This window comes from Mirounga angustirostris, unplaced genomic scaffold, assembly GCF_029215605.1.
Source record: "Mirounga angustirostris isolate CCGP_5_RB_7025 unplaced genomic scaffold, mMirAng1.0.hap1 SCAF_3, whole genome shotgun sequence".
Taxonomy (NCBI): Eukaryota; Metazoa; Chordata; class Mammalia; order Carnivora; family Phocidae; genus Mirounga; species Mirounga angustirostris.
In genome coordinates, this window is record NW_026991711.1 from 174,858,495 (window position 1) to 174,877,616 (window position 19,122).

Below are 19,122 nucleotides of genomic sequence, written 5' to 3' on the forward strand. Positions count from 1 at the left end.
GATGACTTTGGGAGACTCTACTTTGGTTTATGTACACTGAGCAAACTAAAGTCCGTGTTTATCTTGCGCTTCCTTAAAGCAGCCTTTGTGTTGTGCCAGCAGTCTCAACTGCAGTTTTCATTGCTTAAATGAAGCTCGACGTTGTACGTAAACTAGGGAAGACAAATATGCTAAATGTTGGTGAAGCTTATTAACATTTGAAAATTAACTTAATTTTTCCAACTCCCCGTAAAGCACAACTGTCTACTTGTTTCAAGTTTCATTGTTTTCTTTTGTTTTAGGAATAACAAGTAACATGATACATCTTCCAAAGCAGCATTACATCCTGTGCTCCAGACTTAAAAGTCCTTTACTTAAAATCCCTGATTCTCTGCTCGCATTACCTATAAATATTTACGCACACACTTAAATGAAATGTTTTTCCCAGAGTGGTGACCCTTCTTTTGGGGGTGGCTTCAGTAGGTTTTCTTTTGAGACATGTTAACAGATCTTCATACCGTGGTTCCAGTATTACAGCCGCCCCTAGAATTAAATCTGGGCCCCTGATTGCTTAGAAGCTGTGTAGTAGGTAGGGTGTATCACTACAGGTGGAGAGGAAAGCTGCTTTAAAAAAAAAAAAAAAGTCATCTATTTGAGAGAGAGAGCATGAGCAGAGGGGAGAGGGAGAAGCAGAATGCCTGCTGAGCAGGGAGCCTGATACGGGGCTTGATCCCAGGACCCTGGGATCATGACCTGAGCCGAAGGCAGACACTTAACTGACTGAGCCACCCAGGCACCCCAGTAGAAAAGCTGAGCAACCATCTTGTTCATGTGGTCATCGCCTGGCCAGGCAAACTCGACTACATACTTGTTTCTGAAACATATGCTTCTGGGTCAGACCTTTTAAAGCAGCATTTACATCTTTAATGTCGTGGGTGTATTTCAGATTGATGCATTTAAGACAAATCTTTTAGCTGTTAACTAGTATAGATTACTCTGCATTGGCTATAGAACTTGGATGAGTTAAACTTTAAGATAGGACCCATGAACGTAGCCTGCTGTTTATGGAGGTGTCTTGAAGGCCCTCTTGTCTGTAACGTTGACTTCACGGGAATCCAAGCTGCTGATGGGATTGAGTGGAAGTGCGGCTGAGGCATTATGTGCTATTCTGCTAACCAGACCTTTCATCTCTCTGCTGTATTTTCATCTAGGTCAGAGTTTCTCGGTCTTGGCACTATGGACACTTTGGGCTGGATCGTTCTTTCCTGTGCAGAGCTGTCCTGCACACTGTAGGATGTTTATCGGCATCCCTGGCCTCTGCGCACTAATTGTCAGTAGTCCCCCCCGCCCCACACACCAGTGGTGACAACCAAAATTGTCTCCAGATATTGCCAAACATGCCCTGGGAGAGACAGATCACTCCTCTCCATCTCTGTTGAGAACTACTGATCTAGATACTCTAAGGAGATGGATCTAAATATTTTGGGAACAAGAGGAGAATTGGGAGAAGTAAAATATGCTTTTAAAAAGGCACACAAGGGCCTAATTTAGTACCACTTGATTGTTCCTGTAACTTGTGCATCTCCTAGAACTGTATTCTCATAATTAATATTTCAAGACATGTTCAGCAAATGTGCACAATGAGGTAATTAGGTGATATCCTGCAGTCTGTGAGCTAGCCAGGCTGGATCATGTCCTGGAAATGTGGGTCTTGTAAATGGTGACAGCAGGCGCACGCGGGGCACACGTGGCTTAGGTTGTAGGAAGTTGGTGTTGTGGTCCCCTGGGAAATGTGACATCTTTCTTCCCCCACAGCACTATTTGCTTGGGTTACCAAGCAGGGTAGTTCTATTTTTTATGTACACATGTGTAAAAGTAGGCAAGACAGAAAGCTATGAAGAACAAAATTCAATCACCTTAATTCCTTCCAACAGAGAAAAACCACCATTAACACGTCCGTTGTAGGGCAAGGTCATTATTTTTAATGGCTCTAGAGCCTTCTGTTGGGATGGATGCATCCCATAATTTAGCCCTTAGTTGGACATTGTTTTGCTGTAATCAGTAATTCTGCAAGTGAATGTCATCGATGTACTCGTAGTTTGCAAACTTTGACCTATTAGGACAAATTCCTACGCGCAGAATTGCTGGGTCAAAATTTCACCTTTTGATAGATGCCTCTGAAGTCTAGTGTGGCCAGTCATAACCATCTTTACTCCCACTCAACCCAGATCACACAGTCTTCTCCATATGACTCCAACCTGAAGGTTGTCAGTCTCTTGCTTTTGTGCAGTGAGGTATGTGTTTGAGTTTTTCTTTGATTTATAGTGCTTTTTATTGTCAGACTAGTGTTCGATTATTTCTCTAGAGGTAAAAAGCCCTCAAAATCCCACCATCCTTTCCTACTAAATAGCTTTTTCTCTTTTTGTGAGTAGAGTCCTTTTTACATCTCTACTGATTGGTTAGATGAAACAAGAGTAGTGGCCTAAAACGAATGAGCTATTTCTTTTTTCCTTTCTCATTAAAGGAGTTTAAGTAGATGATATATTCAAAGGGTGTACAGTGAAAAATAACTCTTTCTCCCTCCTCTGGGGCCCTGATCCCTTGATTTCTGTCTCCGAAGGCAGCCAGAGTTACCAGATTCTCACATTTACTTCTAAAATTTAGTCTGTTCCCAGCTAAGCGTGTGTGTGTGTGTGTGAGTGTGTGTGTGTGTGTGTGTGTGTGTGTTTCCTTCCTCCCTCCTCAGAGTGTTCCTCAACCACTGTTTGCTCCTGCCTTTCTTCTCTGAATAGTGTATCTTGGAAATCATCCCACCTTATTTCAGATGACTGGACCTCGTTCTTACAGATAGTATTGTATTGTATAAATCTATCATAATATGTATCATCTGCTCCCTTTTGATGGATTTATAGCCAGGCTTTGGCCATTACATATAGTATTACGGTGAACTGTTTTTCACATGATATACAAGAAACAGGTGGTAGAAAACCTAGTCTCTCCTCGTCCAGAAGAGATGGCTCTTTGCCCCTCTTAGCCTGAAGGGAGAGTGGTATCATTTGGAAGTTCTGTTCTCCCAGTGTGATTCCTGCGGGAGGAGTCCCTTGTGGTCCTGCTGTTCTGGCAAATAATCCTCCACTTTATCACAGAATCAGGAAGGAAATTGTTGGAGTCTAACACTTAAGGTAAAATAGACTATTTTTTTCTAGAGGAAAAAAACATAATGTTTAATTTGAGCCTGTGTGTTATATTAATAACATCTATGCTCATGCATGCCTTGAAGGTCAAAACAATGTAACTTTAATTAGCTGTAATTATGGCATTTGATGTGTTCTCATACATTTTGGTGTTTGTGAACCAGAACACCTGTAGTCCCATCCTTCCTTCTTTCTTTTCTTTTTTATTTTATTTTTATTTATTTTTATTTTTTTTAAAGATTTTATTTATTTATTAGAGAGCGAGCGAGAGAGAAACAGCATGAGAGAGAAGAGGGTCAGAGGGAGAAGCAGGCTCCCCGCTGAGCCGGGAGCCCGATGTGGGACTCGATCCCAGGACCCTGGGATCATGACCCGAGCCGAAGGCAGTCGCTTAACCAACTGAGCCACCTAGGCGCCCTTCTTTTTTTTTTTTAGAGATTTATTTATTTATTTGACAGAGAGAGACACAGCAAGAGAGGGAACACAAGCAGGAGGAGTGGGAAAGGGAGAAGCAGGCTTCCCGCGGAGCAGGGAGCCCGATGCGGGGCTCGATCCCAGGAGTCTGGGATCATGACCTGAGCCGAAGGCAGATGCGTAACGACTGAGCCACCAGGCGCCCCCTTCCTTCTGTTCTTCCCGCAGAACTAGTCACCTTTTACATGGCTTCAGTATTTTATTAATACCAGGGCAGTGATGCTTGCTTAGCTCTGGTTCTCATGCAGATCAATTTGGTGTTGGCAGGAGCACTCAGACTTGTGACTGGAACTTTGTCTCTTTTGGGAAAAGGCTAGATCCTAGAAGGAACCGTTTTGTATGAAATATGTTGACCCAGCCAGAGACTCAGAAAGGCCATCTGACGTATCACTGGGTGGTAGGTGGCCCTCTGCTGATCCCTGGAGTGGCCTCTGGTCAACAGTGGTCATAATGATGCCGTTTGTCTTGGTTTGGTCTTGCATATCATGGAGAGCAGAGGAAAAAACAGAGCCTCGATCTTTTCCCCGATTCCGGTCACTGGGTTTCTCCTGAAGAGTGGGTTTCCCCTCTTGTTCTCAGGGTTTAGACTTAACCACAGGTGTTGACTCTTCTGTTGCTTCTTGGCTCGTGACGGTGATCCTGCCTCTGTTCTTGATCTCTGTACTTGTGGTCACATGCCCCCAGACTGTGTTTGCCATTCTCCTTGTTTTTGAAGATTCTGTAATGACTTCTGAACTCATGACAGTGTAGCTCCGGTGTCCCTGCCTCATGGGGCCAGTGTGTATCAGGACACTTGGGTGGCACAGGTGTGATGTGACCTTCTCTTCGATGTTGCCAGCTTTCTCAAGTAGTACTTCTAAATCACAGGGGACTCCGCCTGTAGACCGAGCTTTATTTAGAGTACCATTAGGAATAACATGGGACAAGAATGGGGCTCAGCTTTGGGGAGCATGACGTTTTCCCCTGTCCAGAGTCTTGGTGAAGTGTGTTATACCCAGTCAGAATTATTCGGTAAAACAAGTTATTGGCTCAGTTGGAAAAAAAGAGGTAACAACAGAAAGTGATGAAGAATTCCCAGGCTGCTGCTTGTATGAACTTACAACAGTTTCGGCTCTTCTCTGTAACAGAACATTCTCTTGGCTCATATTTAAAAATCTATGTGTAGTTTTATTTACTCTGAGTTGGACTGGATTCTCCTTGGCAAATTATATATACCAACTCGTCCTGCTAGCATCCTGTTCCCCAGGGCTGAACTGATGACCTTAATCCCTTAGGAAACTGAACCTGTCTTTGAAAGTCACCTGCCCCCAACAGCGTCTGCTCCTGTGAATCACATCATTTCTCTCGGACATCACACAGAAATGATTTTTTTACATTGCTCCATGATGGGTTTCCCGGGTGCCGCTCTCTTTTGTTAGCCAGAGGAGTTGACTATAAAGTGTTCTGTTTAGTGTTGATTTACGTAGTTTTATGCATTTCTATTTTCCGAAATTGGAGGTTCTCCGAGGTGGAGGGTGACCCATAAATCATGGGCAGCTGGGCAGGTGGACAGGATTAAAGTCCGTTTGGGTGACAGTGGGATGACAGTACCAGTGTGTTGGGGCTGAGCAGGGAGCAGGCTAAATCATTCCAGAATAGAAAAGACGCTATTCTGGTTTCTTTTCAAAGCTGGCCTTTTTCTTTTTCCATAATGCTGCCTCTGCTTTTTAAACACCCACAAACGCCCATTTTCAATGGTCTTATCACCCCTAGTGTATGGGTGAACGGGCTCAGAATTGACTCTGTCCTGTAAATACCCACCCAAGAACCTGGGAGTTATTTTCCATCACCTGATGAGCTGTCTCTGCCCAGGCTCCATCCCCAGGCGGCAGCAGAACAGCGACGTGGGGAATCGGTTTGGGAAGACAGGCCAATTTTCTCTCATTGGTAAGACTTCTCATTGTCCCCGTTTCATTGAAATGGTCTTGAGCCAAGGCAAACGATGCTACAGACGTCATTCAAGAAGCTCATTGTTATTTTAATGAGCCTACATTAAACCGTGCAGGAAATTAGAAGCCTGGGTAATTGAACTGTGGAAAACTGTGGAAAATTATAGCTGGAGAAATTCATACCTCTCCTGTCATAATGGAATTAGGTATTGGCAGTCACGGAGAGGGCAAAAGTGCATCTTGAGAGTTGTATATATTGTATATGTATAAAGAGTCCTTTTTCTTCCCTCTGTTGCACCTTTATTTATTTATTTTTATGAGGCAGCATATCCATTTGAAAACCTAATTTCCTCCCTTAGGTGATTTACTGCATGCCATTGCCTTATACTTACACTCGTTAACTCAAGGTTACAGTGGTTAACAAGGTGTTTCTAGACAATGAGCTCCCTGGTAGGCTTCCTTCTAGGGCTGAAATGGATTTTACCTCCAGGAATTTTTGGCCATTCCATGCCCTAATACAGTGAGGAGTGTCTCCCTTATTCTCATCCTCTGTCTCATCTTAGTAAGAGGTAGGATATTTCGGTCTGATCTCTTCGGGTCAGGTTGGGGTCAAGCTAGTTAGGAACCTGGAGTTCATCACTGGAATCGACCATTTATTTCGGTTCTACCCATTGATGAGCAGGCTGCTGCAGACCTGGGCTGAGTTTAGGGTAAATGGATCTGGGTCCCACTTTTTAAAGTCCTTATTAACTGCAAAATGAGCTAAGTCAGGGAGCTCTGGGCTCAAAGCGTTGTGCAGCTGAGTTAGCGACAGCCTCTTTGTCCTCTGAAGAAAATCAGGTAGAGGCTTGTGCACAGGCCACCCCTGACTCTTCCTCCTGGCAGTAAGAAAGGGCTGGTCCTCAGTGTCATTTTCTGACTGGAAGTTCAGCTCGGATGTCAGAGATCCCCTCTGGAAGCAGGTCAGACCTGTTGCTCTCTGTCCCCCACTTCCACTTCCTCTTCCAATGCTGGATTCGTTGAGTTTTTCCCATCTTCCCGGGGACACTGGTTAGCTGAATATTTCTCAGCATACAGCGAACATTTGTTGGTTGCTTACTTTGTGCCAGGCTCTGTGCTACAGAAGATAAAGGTGAACACAGCCCTGATCTCAAGATGCTCACAGTCTAGTGAGGGAGACAGAGAAGGTGGAATTCAGTATCATGTGCTGAGTCCTGATGTAGGGACTTATGACAAAGGCAGCCTAGGAGGTGGTATCTCACTGCTTACATGGGTCATACCATGAGGCTCTCTGAACGTGTGTGCTCCTCTACCTTTGCTTAGAGTTCCCAGGTATGGGCCACACCGGGATCTGGAGTGAGGCCAGCCTCTGGTGTCATTGGGATCTAGATCTCCCTGGGTCAAGAGGAGTAAACTGGCGAACTGCCAGCAGTCAGGGCGCCCAGGAAGGGAGAGGTGCTCTTGCTGCCTTCCAAGGCATTTTGCTCTTCCTGGGGCATCCAGCTCCAATCCCGGTGGGGCATTTGGGATAGTCTCTAGGTGCTCCTCTGTGTGCTTTCAGCACCTTTGGCTGTTTGTCTTCTAGGTTGCAAAGAGGGTGATCCTGCTGTCTGGCACGCCAGCGATGTCCCGGCCCGCAGAGCTCTACACCCAGATCATCGGGGTCAGGCCAACTTTCTTCCCTCAGTTTCATGCTTTTGGACTTCGCTACTGTGATGCCAAGCGGGTATTTATTCTTTCCTCCCCTCCCCCTCCCCCCCAACCCACCGCCCCGTCCCTCTCCCCGATTTTGATACTTACCTTTTGTTCCTTCTCTTTGGCCATGGTATGATCAGAAGCACACTGGCCAGGGAGCCAGACCCAGATTTTCATCCTGCTTTGCCCCTAACTCTGACCTTCAAGTGTCCTCAAGAAGAACAGTCCCTCCTAGTTTTAATGCTTGTGATTCTAGGGTGGGGTTTCCCAATAAGGGGACCAGTGGCTGATGTGTAGGTGCCCGGAGCTCTGAGAAGGGCGCAGAGGCGAGCTAGGGGTGCAGCTGGGGCCCATATCCTCTGCATGGAAATAACAGTAGAGGCCTCGAAGCAGGTAGAGAGGGAGTGTGATCTGGAGCTGCGTCAGTGGGCTCTCATCAGCCAAAATGTCGACTCATTACAGTGAAGTGTGCCTGCTCAATAGGCCAGAAGCCTCTGACCTACAGATTATCTGTAGGTGCCAGCAGGGCAGGTGCCTCTGGGACTCGAGTCTGCACAGCTTCAGTCTCCAAGGATGGCAGAGGGAGCTTGTAACTGCAAATGCCATTGCAATCAAAATCTTGATTTCTAAAACCTCGATTTCTTTTAACTGAAAAAAATATTTAATGACTTGGGGAAATAAAAGAGTGGGAAAAAAGTAGGATGCAAAATTTTCCCCATCATTCAGTTGTTCATTCCTTCTCTCTTCCTCTCCCTTCCCCATCCCCTCCCCTTCTCCCCCCCACCTCTCTTTCATTTATGATTGGAAGATAATGTACACCAAAATGGATTACTTTTGTAAGCCAGAAAATCAACATTTTTTTAAATGTTTAAATGACATTATTCACTGATCCTCCATTCCTCCTCATGGGCCATTGAATCCATCAGTGTTCATCAATAGGATCCAGCCCACTGAGCATGGGACACTGTCCTCCTCAGTAGAGGAGGCTCCTCACCAGAGCCTCCACGATTTCCTGTCTCTCCTTGTCTACGGCCGCGCCTCCCTCCATGTCAGCAGCATGTTCGTGGCAGACTCAGCATGTTTCCTGAGCTAGGGGTGCCTCTCAGTGTCAGGCAGCCATAACCGGCTTGGCCAAAGCCTGTGCACGTTTCCAGTATTCTTCCCCAAAAATAACTCGAGAAAGGATGACACGGAGAATCAGCTCCTTGTTTGCTGAGGTGTTCATTTTTTTCCTTACTCAGCTGAGCTGTTTTCTTCTGGGATTGGGCTGCTTTCTCTTCAGGAAGGGACTCCTCCTTCTTGGCCTCTAGTGCCTTCTGAACTCTCTCCAGACCCGCCAGTGGGATACAACTCATCTGTTTGCTGGGATGCAAGGGTCTGGGTTGGCCATGGGGGATGGAAGCACAGGTCTGGGTTGGCGACCTCGCAGACGCTGATGGGATATGGATGGGCCTGGCCGGCATCTTCTTCCTGTGCCCCGGTAGCTCTCTCTGACCCAGGCTCTGGAACTTCCACAGTCAGAAAACCAGAGGGAAGATTCGCTAATTTTTCTTTCTCATCTCTATTTTTGAAAGTGGCCAGGGCAGTGAATTTATCCTTCAGTGACAGATCTTCGTCTCGCAAGGTCAGACTTCTCGAACTCCCAAACGCTGTTCCCACAGGGGTCCACATGGCCCTGAATTAGAGCGGCAGACTCTGGCCCCTCTCACAAGTGTAGATCACTTCTCCTTTTCCCCAGTTTTCTGCTGTAACTTCGTAAACCTCGACGCCACAACCCGCACTCTGCCCGACTTCTTTCTTATGGATGGCGCCCTGGCTGCAGAGGTTCCAACCCGGCTCGAAGACCCCATTAGTTCAGACCTTCAGGGTTCCTGTTTTGTGAGCAAAGGACAAATATACTGAGCCACTATTTGCATCAAAGATGCTGACACTTTGGAGAAATGGCTGTTTGCTTACCCATGACGCATGCCATCTTGATGAAAAAGCCTTGCTGTGCAAGTTTGTGATGTAAATAAGATTGTCTGCCTTATTTTTTAAATACTTTTTTCAAAAAACTTTCCAAGTACTTTAAAAATACCCACTTACATTCAAACAAAGTACTTATAATGTAAATTGTAGTGCTTTGCAAAGTTAATTGCAAACCATTTTTAGCTGCTTATTGAGGCAGGAAATTTCTGTTATTAAATGTATTTAAAGCTATACACTTCTTTAACAAAATCTGTAATGACTTTCCCCGTGGATCAATCCAGATTAGATTCTGCCTGGTTGTCATGGTCCCTCAAAACTCTTCATGAGTGATTTGTACCTCTGTCCTATTTGTAAATGTCCCACTTTCTGAAAAGAATCTTCTCTTCCTCGACTATCTGGGCTCACAGTATAATGCTTAGCTAGTGATGGTAGGGGCTGAAGACAGAATTCATTGCCTTTACCCCCAGACTGTCCCTTCCTGTGTCCCCAGTCTCTGTCCACCATCTCCCCAGTCTTCATGCCATCCTTATTAAATTCATCCTTCCTCTCCTCACTGTGTCCCCTCCCCCACTAACAACCAAGAAAACAAACATAGACAGTGCCTTACCCCTTCCCCTCCTTCCACCTAGCCCAGTGCCTGCTACATGGTAAATTTTCAATAAAAGCTTGCTGGATTGTGAATATTCCAAATTTTAAATCTTTGGTATTATTGGGTTTTAACCTACAAGATTAAAAGCTGACATAGGAGCATGCTATCCAAATTAATTATGGTATCCACTTGTTCCCAGCATGATTTTTATTTAATACAGCCTGTAGGGCAGGGCTGCCTTTTTTTTTTTTTTTTTTTTACTGTGGCCAACTTCTTGCATTGAGAAAAGCCACTGAAGAGACTGCCCCTTGCTGAGCTCATTTTCGACCCCATTGCATGAAGGCATTTGCTGAGAACTTCCAGTTGATTTCAGAGAATTTTTTTAAAGAAGAAGCAGTTTTTGATCATTTTACTTTTCCACCTTTGACCATCTATCTCTTCCTATCCTCTGTTTAGCAAAGGACACCCGCCATGTCTTCACAATTAGAGGCTAGGTTCACTGGCCCTCGGAAATGAACAAGCCTAGCTTCTGCCTAAGGTGGTTTATGGTCCAGGGGAGGTTGAGACAGAAAGAGAGACAAGCAGCTGGAAACGTAAGGCAGCAGACACCTTGGTTCCCTCATTTCTACGGGACTGGAGATGTCAGTTCTATTTCGAGTAAGATTGGTAGTGAAAGATACCGGTTTTCATTTTAACATCTTCTCTAGCTATGTGACCGGGAATAGATATTCTTGCTCATTGCCTCCCATGAGCTACTAAGTGAAGAAACCATTTTTATGAAGGACTGCCTGGGCACCCTAAAACCCACCTCTGGTCTCAGCCAGACTGGCAGAAGCCTGTGCTCTTGGTCCCTCCCTCCAATCCCCAGCAGCAGCAACAACACACTGTGCATCTCATTGCACTTGGTTGTGCGGGGATAGTCTGTACTAAGGAACAACAGCATCTTAAATCTCAATACATCTCATCAAATAAAGATATTACTGAGAAAACGTGATTTGTTTCATCGTGCAGTGGACTTTAGGATGAGCCCTGGGGAAGATGATTTCTTTATTGAGAATGCATGAATAGTCTGACAAGCCACACCTCTTACTTGTTTTTAAAAGTAACGGACACCAGACCTCTCAGCGTCTTGCATTTGCTGCTAGAAAGTTCAGCGTGTAGAACACCAAGATAGATGTTTTTAGTTCACTTTATTCCTGACTTTCTTTTTCTCTTTTCCTTCCTTGCTCCCACCTGTATTATAGGAGGTTTCATTCATCCTTTAGAGCCCCTTGAAGTTGTCTGAACAAAGCCACAGGAAGAGAAGGTCGTGAGCCGGTTGAGGTCGCAGCCCGGTTACTTGGCCCTAGGAGAAGCTAACTGGCTGCGTGTCTTGGTTCTTCCTCCACAGCAGCCCTGGGGATGGGATTATTCGGGCTCCTCCAACCTGGGCGAGCTGAAGCTCCTGCTGGAGGAAGCGGTCATGCTGCGACGCCTCAAGTGTGACGTCCTGGCCCAGCTCCCGCCCAAGCAGCGCAAGATGGTAGCCATTGTCCCTGGCCAGATCAGCACCAAGGCCAGAGCCGCCCTGGACGCCGCGGCCAAGGAAATGACCACCATGAACAAAACTGTGAGTCCGGGGCTTGAGATGGGGACTTGGAAGTCGATGTGTCCACAGCTGGTCCTTCCCGGGAGGGGGTCCACCGGGGTCACCCAGAGTTCTCGGAGCTTGCTGTTCCAGGACCTCTTCCCACGCCCCTGGGCAAGGACCGTGAGCCCATGTCCTCTCTCAGCCTACCTAGTCTCCTTCCAAAATCTCTTCCTACTTTGCGGTTTTGTACATGTGTAGATCACTGTTGACAGATGGTAGTAAAGATAAACCCCATGGCAACGGCAGAATGGTGACGTACATTCAGAATCTCTCAGAGAGAATCGGAGTTTCTGTTTAGTGTATTTTGAGAATGCCTTAAAGTCTAGTAACTGTTACTCAGTCTAGTAACAGTTAGAAGTTAGTTCTAGGTGTATTTGTTATATACGTTAACCTCTTTTAGTCAAGATAACAGATCGACATTTATAGAACAGTAGGGTCTTCAGACCCTCTTAGCCCTTAATCCTTATTACAGTCATTTATGGTTGGTAAGAAGTTGGCATCCCCATTTTATAGAAAGGGAAACTAAGGCCCACAGAGAATGTGATTTACTCAGTCTTACGGCTGCTCCAAGCCTGTTACCCCTATATTTTAAGGTCTTAACACTATGGTGGTTTTATCTTTTCAAAACACTTTCATATCTGTCTTCAGTGTCACACTGTGCCAAGTGCGGTAAAGTAATTTACACCAGCTCCATTTCTGTCCTTTTGGGATAAAACCATCGCCAAGAAAATAACAGTCATTGACATTTCTTTGACATCATCATAAAGCATTATCTGAGCTTGTTATTACCCTGTGTAAAGAAAGTTAGATCAAGATGAGATCCCAGCCTTGTGGGAGAGCACAAAATAAATAAGAATGACAAGAGACAGAATGTGTAGGGTTTTTATGTTATTTTACCATGTTATGAGCAAGACCAATGGGTAACTTTTAAGAAACAAGAGTGGGGCGCCTGGGTGGCTCAGTTGGTTGAGCGACTGCCTTCGGCTCAGGTCATGATCCTGGAGTCCCGGGATCGAGCCCCGCATCGGGCTCCCTGCTCGGCGGGGAGTCTGCTTCTCCCTCTCCCACTCCCTGTTTGTGTTCCCTCTCTCGCTGTGTCTTTCTCTGTCAAATAAATAAATAAAATCTTTAAAAAAAAAAAAAAGAAAGAAACAAGAGTGTAGGGTAGAAGATACGCTGGTAAGTTGTCAAGCTGTCTGTAATTTACGCGTATTACATACAATAATCTGGATAGTCTGGAGGAAGTGATCAGGCGTAATGTCTTCATTGTGGGGTTTTCCAGCAAAATTCCCCAGCACCGATGTGGAGATACAGACCAGTGGTTCTCAAACTGTATTTCAGTGGAACATGAACCGAAGCAGAACATGTTGCTAAAATCACTGTTGGTGGTCTTTTTCTGATTTCTAGAGATAAAAATTCAATGAATGGAAATTCTTTTTTTTTTTTTTTTAGATTTATTTATTTTTTAGAGAGAGAGAGAGAGGGCTGGGGGTAGGGACAGAGGGAGAGAGAGAATGAGAATCCCAAGCAGGTGCTCTGCTGAGGAAAGAGCCCAGCATGGGACTCGATCTCACGACTCTGAGATCAGGACCTGAGCCAAAATCAAGGGTCAACCGCTCAACCAACTGAGCCACCTAGCCACCCCTGAATGGAAATTCTTTTTCTCAGTTTTAAGCTTTTTCTTAATAATTCTCTTAAATCTTTTATGTCTACTAACTGTTGCCCATGAGTGAACTCTGCCATCAAGAAAACCAATGAACAAGTATAGCAAATATATTAATGGGAAAAATTCAGATGTGGGGTATTTTTAGGTGCAAAGATCTGAATGTTTATAAATATTCTACATTTTAGTTCCTTGTGTGTGTGGTGGAGGTAAGCCTATCGGTATTTTGTGGAATTCCCCAGAGAATCCCCTCACCAGTCCCTGGTCCCCCTCCCAAACCAGGCAGAGACCAGCAATGTAGACCACAGAAAAAGCAGGCAGTGGGCATTTGAACTGAAGAGGAACAGCATATCGAGTGGCCAAGAGGCAGCTGTAAATTGTGCAGTATGGCTCAAAAGAAGTATGGGAATTTTTAACTTAGTGCAACAAGGTTTGCAAGCATTTTTAAAATTTTTTGCCAATTTATGTAGTTCCTCGCCTTAGGTTATGGGGCTCTTTCTAAAGATGATTTCAAATGTGACCTGGAGGTTTGACTTCTGAGTTTACAGGCAATAATGGGCGCTGGGGGCGCCTGGGTGGCTCATTGGTTAAGCGTCTGCCTTCGGCTCAGGTCATGATCCCAGGGTCCTGGGATTGAGCCCCGCATAGGGCTCCCTGGTCAGCGGGGAGCCTGCTTCTCCCTCTCTCTCTGCCGCTCCCCCTGCTTGTGCTCTCTCTCTCTCTTTCTTTGTCAAATAAATAAATAGCATCTAAAAAAAAAAAAAATTTACTAGGCTAAACCATGGAAATCAGGAATGTTTGGTATTTTTATTTACATAGGTACTATGTAAATCCCCCGAATTCTTTGGGCTATTTTGATATTTTCTTTTAAACCTAAAAAGGGGAACCATGACGTGCCTCGTAGGCCTAGTGCTGGAAAAGTCCCTAAGGACAGTGTCAGTCGCTCTGAGACCCTCCTGTTGGGTGACTGTTCTCTCTGCTTCTTCATCCCAGAGTCATAACGCTGTTGTGCAGATTATGAAAAACCTTGATTGCAGTGGAATTCGAGAATCCAGCAGAGAAAGAGCCTAGAGCTCTTCTCAGTCCAGTGCTTGGGACTTGCTGTTTCCTTGGCATCTTAGGAGAATTAGGAGCTTGTTCCTAAAAGAGAGAAATTGAGTTGGTACAGATGACCCGCAGGATGATGCTGAAGCCGGATACTAGATTCTTTCCGATAAGAAGATAAATCCTTGATAAATTGGTTCCCTTTTGTGGTCTTTAATGTAAGCTCATTTTTATGTGGAACATCCAAGTAGAAAATGAATTTAGGAGCTTTGCCCTTGAGACTGCCAGAACCTTTCTTACTCCAAAGCCACTGATGTGGTGCATCTGTCAACTGCGGATCCGATTGGAGGCAAAACCCTCCCTCAGTTCAGGAAGGGGAACCCGTGTCAGCCAGGAGTTGGACTAGCTGGCCCTTGACATCCCTTCCAAACCCTGGCTGGCTGTGAAATCCTGCGTTGAAAAAGTCAAAATGGGGGTTAGTGGTTTTATGGTTTGGGGCAAGTAAGGAAGGCCTGTGAATCTACAGAAAGTTGCCCCTACCACTTTTTTTTTTTTTTTTTTAGATTTTATTTATTTATTCATGAGAGACAGAGAGAGAGAGAGGCAGAGCGAGAAGCAGGCTCCCAAGGAGCAGGGAGCCGCATGCGGGGCTCGATCCCAGGACCCTGGGATCATGACCTGAGCTGAAGGCAGACGCTTAACCATCTGAGCCACCCAGGCGCCTACCCCTACCACTTTTAAGTTACTTTGTAGCCCCAAGTTTCCCGGCGGGGTTCCAGCAAAGGGCTCCTGCTCTGTCAAGAAGCAGTTCTTTGCTCCCTCACACCTTCCCATCTGGAGGAAGACATTTTTTAAAAAAAAAGCTTTAAATCACAGAAGCCAAGGCGAAGCGGCCCACTTATAAAACATAATGTACAATGAAAGCTCTTTCTTATTTTCAGGTGAAATAATAGCTGTCCCTTCCCGGGCTAAGAAAAGCTGACCTAATCCTCCTTTGTCTATAGTAATTTTTTGATCAGCAAACCAGGAACAGAAAAATAGAGCAAGTCCGCACAGACTTCCTGGTGACAGTGGCAGTTCACCCTTCTGCCATTTGACAATACATTCAAATTCCAACAGAAAAAATAGAATCAAAACCCCAGTGGATCTAATTTAGTAAAAGCCGAAGAACAAAGAACGCAGGTTATTTAAAATTTCCTGGCCTGTGGCTGGCAAAAGAAGTGAGATCATTAATGCACTAGTATTGTGTCTACTCAGTTTTGGGGAGGTTTGGGTTTTTGTTTTTTTTTAAGATAATACTGTTGATCTCTCCTACATTAAAATAGCTGTCTATTGCATAAAATCTGTAAGATAAAAGTACTTAAAAGTAACATCGATCAAGTGTTTCTTATTACTACACTATGAACAAGAGTCACCTATCTTTTTTATCATATAATTTTGGCATATATGATCTGGGTAGTTTTTCTATAAAATGTGTGTATATTTGGCTTTCAAATATGCATGATTTACACGTACACTTATATATAGATACAGATATAATTTATGTATATAATAAGTAACATATTTTTGAAAGCAGAATTGGTACCCTATAAATGTCTATCAGGTGGGGAGGAAAACAGGTTACAAAACTTCATCCTGAACACTTTTCTGTGTTGTTAAATGTTCTTTTAAAGCACAATATGTGTTTTCTCTCATGGCCATATTAGAATTTTGCCAGGAATTGTGAGTTGGACATTTGGGTTATTTCAGTTCCCTATTGTAAGTAACCAGATACCAAGAAAGCAGCTTCCATAGGAATTTGTGAACGGGGACTGTATGGTGAGGGTAGGCATGAAGGAGTGAGTTGCTGCAACATGGGGCTGGGCGCACTTGGAAGTCATCCCTGCCAGTGCCCGTGGGCCGACCCCACAACTGAGTATGATAAAGGGGTTTGCTCCCCACACCTCCTCAGCTCTTGGTGGTAAAGCTCAGGCGAGGTTTCTCAGAGTGCTTTCTGCCACTTGCCTATCTGTTTGTTCTGCCCTCCCCCTCTCTGCTTAGCCGGTGTGGAGGGAGAGAGCGTGGGTGAGAGGAAGGACCTGACAGGAGCAGGGGTGGCCTCTGAAGGGCACGGGAGTCAATGTGAAGACAGGATGACTGGGGTGCGCTCTGCTTGAGGCATGCCCACTTGCGGGTGAGGTCAGCACTTGGAAGCCTGGCTCTGTCCCTTTGCTGTATCCTACCAGGGACCGCATTATGTTAGAGGGCCTGGCCTGCTACAAGGGACCCTTTGAGGGGACATGAATATACCTCAGACGTCTGTGAGCTCTTTGTCCAGAAGGGAAAAGTGTGTGTCCAGAGCTTCATCAGAGTCTACACTGGGTCTATAGCTGAAAAAGAGTTTAAGACACACTGTCACAGAGTCGTATCTCCAACAAGAGTTCTCAGGAAGTTTGTTCAGTTGTACCTCTGCCACAAGGCAGGATGGACGGTGGCCACCACTGCCACAAGAATGACATGGCCCCACTAGCCTGTCAGCGGCCCCCTGGCTTCCTGTGGTTCCGGGTTATCTTCCTTTTTTCTCATCAAGTCCTCGAGGAAAGACACTGTTGGGAGGCAGGAAGCTGTTTGGACCAGGCAGCTTGTCCCACCACCTGTGGTGTCCGTTGTTTAAGGTACAGCCTGGCTTCAGGGCCATGGATGTTATTACTGTGGGCTCACTTCCTTGTTACATGAAGAAGCTATCGTGTCTGTCACCTGCCTCACAGACCCCCAGGGGCATCTGTAATCCACGCTTGCTACTGGAAGGAGAGGGCCACCCTAGCAGTGATGGTAAGGGTGTCTGTCATCTCTGGGGAACCCAGAGTGATGGTAAATGTTTTCTCATAATATTGTGAAACTGTGCACCTCCTGTGCTAGCATCCTTGATTAGTATTTATTTAGACGCCAGCTATAAAGAAAACATGGTTTCTTCTCCTGGGAGGTCAATGGCCTTATGTGGGAGCCAGGCCAAAAGACACATGAATAATGGTTTTGAGATGATTCTACAAGAGACTAGTTGGGGTCCATTGGAATTGATTCAGTAAGTCTTGGACAGAAGGAAGCTTTATCAATTGCGTATGGACACAGCATGGCAGAAGAAAAAGGGGAGGCAAAAAGCAGCTTGGGCCAGTGTCATGTGTAAGTTGTCAGCAGACTATAGGAAGTGGTTTACATAGCTTAACAAGGGCTGCATTTCAGCTGATCACGTGAGCCTGTGTGGATGGTGGAGCGTGGCCCAGGCACCTTTCCCGAGGGCTCTCGTGTTCCAGGTCTCACCACTGGCTGTTCACAACAGTTCCTGGGAGATGACAGAGGACCTGTAATGGTGCACCTCTGATGACAGACTAGAGTCTCTGCGGCTCCCATGGCTCGACTAAATTGAGTGGATGAGTCGGGGTCTCCCAGCTCCGATAACTGGCATTAGGATTTGTAAAGCTCCAAGCAGTGATGATTATGTTAGCTCATCCCAGGGTTCGCAGAGTGGGAGACTTTCAACCCTAGACTTCTCTTTCCACAGAAACAGCAGCAGAAAGAAGCCCTCCTTCTCTTCTTCAACAGAACAGCTGAAGCTAAAATCCCATCTGTCATGTAAGTGGCCACCAAGTGTCGCCTTCTCTCTCCCACACTCTGTCTCTCTCTCATCTTGAAAAAGAAACACCTATCACCTTAACCTCCCAGAATGGTTTTACTGCTGTGCAAGAAACGATCAGAGCCTAGAATTACAGCTGCCTTCAATACAAAGTTCAGGGCAGCGTAGCCTCATCACCCGCAGGGCATAAGCGGGCCTGTCACAGGAGCACTGCCGGTCGAGTTTGGGGTCCTCGACAGCTCCTGTCTTAACCAAGCTGGAGCTGCTGCCACTTACAAGGAGGGTGGGGTTGACCAAACACTAAAGGGAGCTTTTCCCCGTAGTAGGAAACTGTGGTCATTTGCCTGTAGACACAAGTGAGGGGTTTCATGGAAGACCAAGAAGGCTGCCTTATGGGGATTCTCTGGTATTCTCCAAAGACATGAAGTCTCAGCCATTATTTACCTGCATAAAAAGGCAACTGTCAAAGTTTGTTCAAAAGATATGGGCAAGGGGCCATTGTCACACTTAAGTTTTCCTTCCGCCTTCTATACTAAGGCTGAAGTCATAATTCCTATTCTTAAATGTATTCACTGACTTGAAAAATTGTCTGCCTTTCTTAAAGAAAGGAAAAACCCACTCATGTTCAAATATTCACTGTGGTAGAAACCTGAGGCAATTCTCATGACGTGCATTTGCCTGATTTTTTATTGTTTAACATTCATGAGAGACTCTGGCAGGATAATGGTCCAAGTGATTTAATTACAATGAAAATGAATTTAGCGTGGGTTGAGCGGTGCCAGCTTGGCTGTGGGGACCAAGATCTGTGGATAAATTGAGACACACGCAGCCTACCCCACCCTCTCACTAAGCCTCCAGATCCCCCAGCCTCTCCGGCCTCTCCCTCTGCACCCTAAATGCAGCAAGAGAGTGCATTCACCACATGATTCAAATCTAAGATCCCCCCTCCAAAAAGACTGCTGAATGTTGGCCAGCTCTCCTTCACCCTCGGGCCGCTGCCCTTTTCATTTATGAGACTGTTAGGAGACTAATGAACTCCAGCTGTGGTTTTACAACCTGGAAACTTCTCTCTCAGAAACTCATCAGAATTGCCCCCACCAACCCATTTCTCACGAGCTGCTGAATAACAGATGGCAAGGGTGTGATTCTTTTCCCTCACTCTCTCCGCTCGTGACCTACAAAATTCAGGGCCTACTGAGTGCTGGGCCCAGAACCACCCATTTCTCTGAGAAATGTTAAATCTGGCCATTCTGCCACCTCATAAATAAACTTTGGTACTACCTTGTTTTAGTGTGTTTAGGCTGCTGTAACAAAAATACAGTAGATTGGGTGGCTTGAACAACAGGAA

General features: G+C 45.5%; 1 protein-coding gene across 17 annotated transcripts in view; it reads left to right on the forward strand.

Annotated features, from left to right (window-relative positions):
• Positions 1-19,122, forward strand: part of SMARCAL1 (SWI/SNF related, matrix associated, actin dependent regulator of chromatin, subfamily a like 1) — a 59,047-nt gene that overhangs the window by 23,962 nt on the left and 15,963 nt on the right. For 15 of the 17 annotated variants that reach the window (XR_010410289.1, XR_010410290.1, XM_064587026.1 and 12 more), the window contains 4 exons: positions 5,499-5,573; positions 7,161-7,301; positions 11,218-11,436; positions 17,703-17,773. Coding sequence is in view for 15 of the 17 variants with exons in the window: in XM_064587026.1 (XP_064443096.1) it covers positions 5,499-5,573; positions 7,161-7,301; positions 11,218-11,436; positions 17,703-17,773 (506 nt within the window). In the remaining 2 variants the exon portion in view is untranslated. The remainder of the gene's footprint in view (positions 1-5,498; positions 5,574-7,160; positions 7,302-11,217; positions 11,437-17,702; positions 17,774-19,122) is intronic. The other 2 variants (XM_064587029.1, XM_045868034.3) reach the window with 1 other exon arrangement.